Below are 11,159 nucleotides of genomic sequence, written 5' to 3'. Positions count from 1 at the left end.
CATTTCAAATTTCCATGTAAAAAAGAAATTCTGATTCATCAAGTGGTGAACTGTTTTATCATCTGTATAAGTATATTGATCATTCACTTGTCCAAGTCAAAATGTTACTTGCCCTGGGGGGAAAGGATTTTTGGTGGTGTAAACCTAATTTATTCTGAAGCAAAATTGTAGTTGTTGAAATAGAACAAAGTCAATATTGAGTATCGCATATTTATGCTTCCCTTTTTTTTTTTCACTGAAGTTTTAATCAAGCCACTTGTCCAGTCGGGCAAGTAAGATTCTCTTTCACTTTCCCCTTCATGAAATCCACTTGTCCCGGACAAGCCAAGTCAAGCCCTGTTTAATGAAATAAACAGTAATAAATTGTAAAATATACAGACATCCTGCTACAGTATGTTTTTTTTTTTTTTTACAGTGAATTTTTTGCTGCTACAGCTGCCATGTTTTTACTGTAAATTTAACAGGATATTTTTTAAAGTGAGTATTTTTTCCTTGTTTTTTTTTTCCCCATGCACATGTACTGTCTGAGTATTATATACAAAAGTTTGTGGTTGGTAAGACATTTTTTATGTTTTTAAAATATGTCTCTTATGCTCATCAAGGCTGCATTTATTTACTGAAACAAATTAAAGCAAAACAGTAATACTGTAATAGTATTACAATTTGAAATAATGGTTTTCTATTTTTAATATATTTTAAATTGTAATTTATTCCTGTGATGGTAAAGATGAATTTTCAGCTTCATTACTCCAGTCTCCAGTGTCACATGATCATTCAGAAATCATTCTAATATGCTGATTTGCAGCTCAAGAAACATTTGTTTTTATTATCATTGTTGAAACAGTTGTGCTGCTTAATATTTTTGTGGAATTTTTTTGTCAGGATTCTTTGATGAACAGAAAGTTAAAAAAGAACAACATTTGAAACAGAATTTGTAACAATGTACAAGTTTTACTGTCAACTTTGATCAATTTAATGTATTGAGTTCTTTAAAAATTACATTCTTAGTGACACTTTGAACAGTAGTGTAGCATAACTCTTCGTGAAATATATTCTACAAACCATGTGAAATAAAGTGTTTACATTTATTAGAGAATGTTCTGCAAAGCGCCACAAGGTGGTACAATCGAGTCAACAATTATTCAGAGACTTAGAGAGGTTTCCTGGATGCATTGAAAATTGTGTTTGTAATACCTTCACTTTAAATCATGTGTATATATTTGCTTTTATTTTCACATATTTTAATATTTCACTCAAGTATACAGCAAGCGTAATGACACACGTGATTATCATTGCAGCATGTTGTTACTTGCTAATTGTTGTATGCTAAGCTAATTTAAAAATAATATAGCCTATGTGACAAGACATATTTACATATAAATGTAAATGTAAAAATGCGACATATGCAGCCTGAACATACTAAATATTTAACAGGTGGATTGAACGAATTGCAAGAAGTTAACTTTAAAAAAGTCACTTTAGACTAATCAGATAGGCTAGTGGACTAAGGCTACAGAACTGTGTCTCGTAGCTCTCCCTGGGCAGTCCGTGCGTGCTTATGGGACTCGAGTTTATTCATAAGTGCGCGGCATATTATGTCGACAGCGCCAGTCAAGCCTGTCGGTGTCTGCAATTCATGTTAACAGGCAATTAATCAGCCGGTTGATTACAGCGCGCGGCGAGCACAGAAGTTGACTAAAGGCGATTGCGACGCTGCTGTGCGATGCCATTCATCAACGAGTGACAGCAGCAACAAAGGCTCGAGCTGGAATGAAGCGAGATGTTTTTGATTAAACGCTTCCAAGGAGATGAACCAAACAAACGTTGCCATGAACGAGTGTGTTTGGATACAAACACACAGAGGGCAGGGGAAGGCTGCCGGAGCCAGGTGCCGGGCCGGGCTGTTGTGTTTGTGTATGGGACGGTTGCCACGGCAACAGAGGGACCGGCGTCGGCGTCCTGCCTGTCCCCTAGGGGTGACTTCGGACAAATGGACCGCTGTTCTGTACACACGCTGATCTAATGCGGAATATGACAGTAAACAGCGTTCAGCAAAAGGTCGTGTTTTGTCCCTGTTATTAAGTATTTGGTTTTATTTTATTTTGTACCACCGTTTACAGCAATAAGAATTGCAGTAACTACGGTTATTTTTCTTGTTTTATACTACAGCCTATGTTATTTTTGGACGTTACCATGGTTACAGTGGCACTTTTTTGGAAGGGAAATAACAAAAAAAAAAACAAAAAAAAAACGCTGGGTTAAACATATGGGTCACTAGGTTGGGTTATCTTAAAATTTGTTGGGTCGTTTTTTTTTTTTTTTTTTTTTTTTTTTATGTCGTTGAGTTATTTTTAGTTTATAACCAGCAGTTTTATGATATAAATATAACTCTTATAATAACATTAAGTAATGTGAACTGAAACGTTAAATATATCCTTAAACTTTTTTTTATATACCTGCAGGTACTGAGAACTTAATTTTACCCCCGAATGCTGAGTGCCAGCAGGCTCCAGTATGATGGATTTATTTGACCAATGTAGCCTACAATAGCTTAATTTTAATTAAACATAATTTCATTAACAACTTCATGGGATTCATGTTTACACGATAACATGATGGATGTGTTTAAGCATGAATGTGAAACAATAATTTATCTCTTTATTTCTGTACTAGTAATGATGCATAATAGTAATTATATCGACACAATATGTTGTGTGTTGTCTGTTTCAGTCGTGTACATCGGCAGTAAGGCTTTGCTGCAATAAAGTTTGTGTATTTTATTTGTTTTTTAGACCAAAGTACACAAATAAAACTTAAAATAAAACACACCAAAGATATTTAGTAATGGTTTATACAAAGGCAGTTTCCAGTTTCAGTAACACAGTAAGCTAACTAAAACAAAGATATGGCATTGAATTTTTGGAAATAATTTTAGCAAACAACAGAAGGGTAATATACACATAAAGCTGGTTCACCATTTCATTTGAAGATTGACATTTAACTTTTAGCAATGAATAATGTTAGAATTTAGATGACTGCAGTTAAGTAAGAACATCAGCAGACCTTAGTCAGGATAGACATACTGAATTTAATGCGGATGAAAACGAGGCTGTAAGGGATAGGCGTACAGACTTTACAATGGCATGCACTGTAAAGGTTCTGGATCATGTAATTTTTTCACAACTCACAACTTTTAAAACTGTTTTTGTCTACTGCAAGTTTTTTTTTTTTTTTAAGATGTTTCATCAGCTGAATAGACAACATTGAACCTCCCAGCCTCGTTTTCATTCCAATCAAAAATTAAATGTGGCACTACTCTAACTAAGGTCTATACATAGTATGTTAGAAGAAATAAATCTCTTAAAAAGGTTCTTGTTCACTTATCTCTCTCTAAAGAATAGTGATGTTCAGATGCACATTTGTGCATCTGAAGCATCATAGCATCATAGCTTGTGCATCATAGCTATTAAACAGCAACATAATTCAAACAAGTGCACTACTTATCTGTTTCCCTTCAACAGAGCTACTTCTTTATAGAGTCTTTATACTTGTTCTTTGAGATTTTCACCTGAAATCCTATTCCCCTCTTACACTTCTGTCAACTTTCTAACGAAAACTGACTGTAATACTATGTTCTTTATCCTTAAAGACGAACATTTACAACACTTCCTGTGTTACACTGCATATTGGCTGTGTGATTTTACAGGTCAAAGTTCAAGTTTGGCTTTGGTCCAGATAAGTGCTGATGAAGATGGAGCTCAGAGCTTAGAACATGTTGACATGGAGACAGTGGGGCCTTACTTGGCCTTTGTCTTCTCCTCGTAAGTCCCGGCGTTCTTGTAGGCCCCTACGTAGCCTGTGTGCTCCACAATCTCCTCCCGCCCACCTTTTCCTCTGCCTTTCCCACTCTCATCAAAGCGCTCCTTGTGTGATCCCGTATATTTAGATGTGTCGGTTAACCTATCCACTGCAGCAGTTTTTGCCACTTTCTAGAATGGTTAAAAAAAAGAAACACACAAATGAATAAGAGAGAGAGAGCGAGAGAGAGAGAGAGAGAGAGAGAAATAATAATAGCATAATTCGTTTGAAAGTAATATCATAAATAAAAAATCAATTTTGAAAATGGAACCCATACAATGTGCCTCATCAAGCTAGCATTGTTGTTTCATCAGATGATATGTACCAATCTGTTTCAGCCTGCCCCAGCAGAACCTTTTCCGTCAATAGCATATGCATCACATATTCCTGCAACTCCTTTTGAACTTTTAGCTAGTTGCCAGAATTGATGTATTGCTGTTTGATTTGTTACTGCCCTCTAGTGTTGAACCGACTGAGGAATGATGTGGTATTACCTTTTTTTGTGTTTCTCAATCTTGCTCTTGGAGGCCCACCAACACTACTCATTTTAGGTGTCTCACTAATTTGACGCCCAGTCGAGTTCATGGGGCGCTCTACAAATGAGATGATGAGTTGAATTATGTGTTAGATGCAGGAGACATTCAAAATGTGCAGTGTTGAGGGACCTTCTTGAGCAACAACTGCTTGGCATTTCTTGGTTTATCTAACATTTTTAAATTTCAGGTAATACACTCACACATTTCTGTCACAACAAAGTTGATTAGAATCGATTTGCAGTGTGATGAAATGGCAAACCAATAACTGTTCTTTCTTTCTTGCTTTTTTTCTTGTTTTATGTACACTACCATTCAAAAGTTTGGGGTCTGTAAGATTTTTGGGGGAAAAAAATTGGCTGCATTTATTTGATAAAAACAATAATATTGTGACATATTTTTACAATTTAAATTATGGTTTTCATTTGAATATATGCTAAAATGTAATTTATTCCTGTGATGCCAACGCTAAATATTCAGCAGCTCAAGTCTTCAGTGTCACATGATCCTTCAGAAATCATTGTAATATGCTGATTTGCTCCTCAAGAAACATTTCTTATTATTAGCAATGTTGAAAACAGTTGTGCTGCTTAACATTTTTTGGAAACCCTGATACATCTGTCCAGGATGCTTTGATGAATAGAAAGAACATTTATTTGAAATAGAAATCTGTTGAATAAAAGTTTTTTTTTTTAAATGATTGTGTATAACAGGGGTGGTGTGGCGCAATGGATAAGACACATGCCTTTGGTGTGAGAGACCCGGGTTCGAATCCACTGTGAGACACCAATGTGTCCCTGAGCAAGACACTTAACCCCTAGTTGCTCCAGAGGCGTGCAACCTCTGACATATATAGCAATTGTAAGTCGCTTTGGATAAAAGCGTCAGCTAAATGAATAAATGTAAATGTAAATAACAGTAATGTATTGAATTGATAACATTGATTGCCGCCTTGTGTACAGTTTAGTCACGCTAATTTATGTCAAAATTAATTTCCAAGTTTTCATACAAAAATACCTTAAATGATTGTTTTTAAATGGTTGCCTTACCGTTACACCAACGTTGGTAGGATCTTTGCCTTCAATTAGCTTATATATAGACTGCAATGCCTCCTCTTTGCTCTGACCTTTGAACCTCTTTGGGGCCAGTTCTTCTAGAGCTTTCTGGAACTCCTCATATGTAATAACCCGAGATGTCTTTGCTCTGAATCATATGGTAAACATATAGCATTTTCAATATTTACATTGCCCGGACAGTGCAGTTTTTTAAAACATCATCTCTGAAGATATTTTTTATATTTACAATATATATATATATATCTTTTTTTTTTATTTTTTTTATGTGGTTATATTGTGTGCACAATAACAAAAATATATTACAATTTGTTAAAATTTAAATAGTCTCCAGAACAAAAAAAATATGAAAAACTCACTTGACTTTAGTGAAGACAATATCTACATCGGTGCTGGTGACATTCTTGCCATCAGTGACTTTGCAGTCTTTGCACAGCTTAGCCCAGTTTTTCCCATTCAGCTCCTTCCCAGTGGCTTTGGTGTCACCATGAACAGCAAACTTCTTAAAGGAGCTCAGAAGCTGGTCCATGTCTGTGCTTTCTGCCATATTGGGTATTCTGCTAAACAAATAGTAAGACTATGACCTAATGGAACAATTTCTCTAGAAAAAGAGGTGTTTTAACTGACCATATAAGTCATCTGCAATAGACATGATAAACAGACAAAAAAAGATGAAAGAGAAGGCAGATTAATGTGGTACACTAAAAATAATTATTGCACTGTATAATAATCTTCAGAATCTCAGATGTGTATTATACAGTATGTACTGATAACGTCTAGTCTCGGTCTGTACAGATGTATTTGTACAATTAAGTACCTTAAACTCAGATTTAGCACGTCTAAATGATCCAAGTTATCTGCATTATCTAAATTGTCCTGTCATTATAGCTTTGAGATATTTTACTAACTGTCTTCTTGTTGCAGAGTTTTGGCAAACTTCTTCAGCAGGTCACCCTCTTTTCCATTGCGTTTTGAATGGCCTGAATGAATAAAATACCAACTAAAGCACCAGCCAAAAGTAACACATTAGGTGTATGTGGAACGATAGAGCCTGATGTAAAATTTAAGGGCCATAAGGATTGAGCTAATGAGGTGATTATCAGCACTCGGCAGACTGCTAATTATTCATTCAACACAAATAACATGGATGTTAGAATTTCCTAAACACATTTTCAGACAGCCTCTTTGCTTCCCTCTTTCCTTCCTTCATAATTCTGTATTCTTCTATTTTCTTTCTTTCGAGTGCATGAGTGAGGCCGATTCCAGAATTTCTTGGTGTGTCTGCACAGCCCAGCCATTGTCAATGGAGGCGAGAGTATGTGGATGGTCTGATGTGTCTTGGAGTTATTGTGGAATGTTTCAGATGGATGTCAGAAGTTTGGCAACTGATGGCCTCATGGAGAGGTGATGAGTGTACAGCAGCGGTGGGTGGGCTTGCCCTGGCTTCAACTCCAACTCCTTCAGCCTTCTGTAGTCTCCTCTCAGCTCACACACAATGACTTAAGTGTTACATAAAATAGTCTCTTATGCTCACCACGGCTAGATTTATTTGGCCAAAAATACAGTAAAAACAGTAATATTGTGAAATACTATAATTTAATATGAGGGTTTTTTTATATTAAAGGGTTAGTTCTCCCCAAAATTTTTATTATGTCATTAATTACTCACCCTCGTGTCGTTCATCTTCGGCACACACAAAGATCTTTTTGATGAAATCTGAGAGCTCTCCATTGACAGGTACACGACTACCACTTTGAAGCTTCAAAAAGTTCATAAAGAGATCGTAAAACTAATCCATATGAATTGAGCGGTTTAGACCAAATTTTTTGAAGAGACACGATCGCTTTATATGATGAACACATTTAATTTAGGCTTTTATTCACGTTTAAAGATTGATCAGCGAACATAAACAGAAGCTGAACCGAACCTGCTGGACGCATAAGAACAAACCTCTTGCTGAAGCTCAAACGTGCTAACATGATAATGAACCTCATTGGTTCTCGCACGTCAAGCAAACTGGCTTGAGCTTCCGTTTATCATTATAACTGATGAGTGAGTTGATGAATGTTTATATGTAAATACAAGCCTAAATTAAATTTGTTCATCATACTGTATATTGCATCTCTTCAGAAAATTTGGACTAAACCGCTCAATTCATATGGATTAGTTTTACCATCTCTTTATGAACCTTTTGCACCAAAGTGGTAGTTGTGTAGACTGTCAATAGAGGGACAGAAATCACTCAAATTTAATAAAAAAAGATCTTCATTTGTGTTCCGAAGACAAACAAAAGTCTTACGGGTTTGGAACGACATAAGCGTGAGTAATTAATGACAGAATTTTCATTTTGGGGTAAACTAACCCTTTAATAGATTTTAAAATGTGATTTATTCCTGTGATGACAAAGCTGAATTTTCGGCAGCCATTACTCCAGTCTCATCACATGAGATATCCCAAATATGCTGATTTGGTAAGAAATATTTCTTATTGTTCTTAATGTTGAAAACAGTTATGATGCTTAATATTTTTGGTGGGATAAAAATGTTCTGGATTCTTTGATGGATAGAAAGTTTAATTCGAAATCTTTGGTAATATTACAAATGTCTTTACTGTCAATTTCGATCAATTTAATGTGTCCTTGCTGAATAAAAATATACATTTCTATCACAAAAAAAATCTTACTGACTTTTGAATAGTGGTAAATTTGTTATTTTAGTATTTGTTAAGGATAATTAACCCCAAATTGTTGCATAATATTGTAATCATCAGTGGTTTGGCAAACAATTCACAGTCATTGAACCATCGAAGTCATCGCATTTTATATGTCGTCATGCTTAACATGTTGCACGTGTGTGCTGTGTTTTTCCCTAATACATGTGTGAGGGATCATGTACAAGCTGCTGCTGAGGTTATTCCCACACAGGCAGCTGAATAAAGACATCATTGTATGAGCCTCACCCTTGTAACACACATGCAAAGGCAGCCGTCCGCATAAACACACATTGCCCTCCTCCCAAGAGATCCCCTCACACAGGACAAGACTTTGTGGAAGTGTCTATGGAAAATTACCATTGTATTAAAGAGGGAAACAGAGACACTTACCCACCCATCCAGACAAAACACACAAACATACAGTAGACTCATCAAAATAACAAAGGCATTTCCTGAAGACTTTCTGAACAGATCTCAATCTTTCTCTGCTTCAGCCCTGGGGTTTTATAGCTAATCCTTCTTTGTGGTCCTGCCTGCAAGATACCTGTATTCCCCATACAACATGTTTTTTCGCACTTATTCTGTATTTCATACTGGCATATAATAGACATAATATGTGATACGCACTTCATAAACCAGCTGATATATATGAAATATAACTGATATAGACAACTTAATGAGTGTTTACTTTTTGATCAGACAGACAGCAACCCTATAATGAACCTGATGATGTCACAATTATATGACAATTATATGAATAGCATCAGTTTGTGCCAATTTGCCACCGGGAAAACTTCATGCAGTAAATACAGCCTATATATAATTGCAATCTAAATCATTTTAGTCAGTGACAATTGTAATTATCCAAACATGATTTCATCTTCTGGCACTTGATAGCCCTTAGTCACACTGCAGATGTTGCAGTTAGAACATGTTACTTTCTGTTCATTTAAATCAGTTTATTGCAATTAAAACGTTATTTTCTGTCCATTTCACTTGTGTGTTATATATTTATGACCAGTAGAAGGAGAAAAAATAGCAACATTTAAAAAATTCATTATAGCAACGAATGCAAGTGTTGCAACTTCAAATGTAGGCTATGTATGTTTGTTCAGGGGTTCAAAATAAAAATAAAAATTCTTGAAATACCACCACTTTGAATTTATGTCAATTTACTCACTAAAGTCACACTCCACAGTGCAGCAATACCCATATGCAGCATGCCATTAACAGTTTCAGTATGTAAACCACAGATGCTGTGTACCAATGCATGGAATATTATGGGTCTGTATGATGTAATGAGTGCAAGCATATAGAGAATAAGATGAGTGCATGTACTGTATGCATGTTCACAGGTGTGGAGTGCATTTGCTTATGAAGAGCATTCTATCACATTAGTAGCAGTGAAATCACTCTTACCTGTGCTACTGACTTCCAGCTGCTGGCAATCCACACACATGCACACACACTCCCTGGTCTGCACAACTTCTGTCCTCTCTTTCTCTTTCTCTGTCTGTCATGTTACTCCCTTCTGAAATGGGCTTTAAAAGGCTGAGGGCTTGTTATCATCTGTTTATTCCTGTATCCATGGAGACGTCCTGTTTAACATCAAGGGATGGCTATAAAAGAGAGAGAGAGAGAGAGAGAGAGAGAGAGAGAGAGAGAGAGAGAGAGAGAGAGAGAGAGAGAGAGCGAGAGAGCAGTTGTGTGTGTGTGTGTGTGTGTGTGTGTGTGTGTGTGTGTACGTGTGTGGGAAATAGAGAGAGAGAGAAAGAGAGCCTACTCAGGTTGTAGTGACCAGTGTCATTTATCAGTCGGGGTAAACTGGAAGCTTGAGCATTGCAACATAGAGAAACCAGGAAAAGACTTAAGCATTTGTGGTTTATTTGTGGTTTGTGTTTATCCTCTGTTTTGCTGTGTTGTGCTTGTATGTAAAAGTGAAAGAAGAGAGCAAGGAATGCGATTCATCCAGCACGACATGCGTTAGTGTCCGTATGTGAGAATGTTCATCCAATACTGCCTGTGTGTGTGTGTGTGTGTGTGTGTCCATATAGCTACACTTTGGAACGAGATTCGTCCCCAGAAGTGTTCAAGCCAAATCTGACAAAACCTCTATTTGGGGACATTCAGGAAATTCTTAATTTGTAAAAATATTTAAAAGAAGTAAACCTTTTAAAAGTTGCAATGGAATAGGTGTAGTGGCATATTTTTTATCTTTTTTATCTCTGTCTTTTCTTTTGTATTGTGACATATCTCAGTCTACAATAATAGTGAAAAAGAAAAAAAATATCGGGTGGGGACCTGGTTCTATCCATCAGCTGTTCATTGGATGGAGGCATATTTGCAATGCTTGAAGTCGATTGTAAGAAGGACTTAATGTTGTAAGAGGACTTAATGATTGGAGAAATCTGGCATTTGTCACCAGAGGGAAGTCTGTCATTTCACCAGGGATGCACAGAATATATAAATATTTATTTTTTATTTTATTTTATTTTTTATAGTAAGATCAATAACATGCATTTAGAAAATAGGTGAATTCTCATTTCAAGCATACTTTAACACAATACTCTGGAATAATTTATTCTGACTGGTCAATAGGAGCATTCATCATTCAAACATTTTAAAATAATTACCATTTTAATTAAAATCATAAAAATAATTTCAGCTCAAATCAATAGTTTATGTCCAAGTATTTATTTATTTAGGTAGCCGTGATAAGTATAATAATGTACAATCAGAAGGCCATTATCTCATAATAAACCCGTCAGGGTGATATGAGACCCTGATCGGCCTGTTGGGATAAATTTACAATAACTGACTCTACATTATCCCTTCCATGTAGTTTATCTCAGGTGCAGCTGAATCTCACAGAAGGCCATTCTGAAGATGGCCAGACAGGTATTTATTTATTTTTTTTACACATTTTGTCTGTCTCTCTCTCTCTCTCTCCCTGCTCTTCTCTTTCTGTCTTTCTTTCTCGTTT

The 11,159-nt window shown here is 36.0% G+C and overlaps 1 protein-coding gene across 2 annotated transcripts; it reads right to left on the bottom strand.

Annotated features, from left to right (window-relative positions):
* Positions 1-2,835: 2,835 nt before the first annotated feature.
* tppp3 (tubulin polymerization-promoting protein family member 3) lies at positions 2,836-9,696 on the bottom strand. 2 transcript variants are annotated; one of them, XM_084406126.1, is made up of 4 exons: positions 9,596-9,696; positions 5,824-6,024; positions 5,441-5,594; positions 2,836-3,989 (listed from the first exon to the last, which is right to left on the bottom strand). In XM_084406126.1, exons 2-4 carry the CDS (start codon positions 6,009-6,011, stop codon positions 3,798-3,800), a joined length of 534 nt encoding a protein of 177 aa, XP_084262252.1. In that variant the 5' UTR covers positions 6,012-6,024; positions 9,596-9,696; the 3' UTR covers positions 2,836-3,797. The 2 variants fall into 2 exon arrangements, with proteins under 2 accessions (XP_084262252.1, XP_084262253.1); XM_084406127.1 differs by having other exon boundaries at positions 5,824-6,021.
* Between the last annotated feature and the right edge of the window lie 1,463 nt (positions 9,697-11,159).

This window comes from Rutilus rutilus (genome assembly GCF_951802725.1).
Source record: "Rutilus rutilus genome assembly, chromosome: 3".
In the NCBI taxonomy this organism is placed as follows: Eukaryota; Metazoa; Chordata; class Actinopteri; order Cypriniformes; family Leuciscidae; genus Rutilus; species Rutilus rutilus.
Note: the sequence above shows the minus strand (reverse complement) of the source record. Positions and strands in the feature narration are given on the sequence as shown.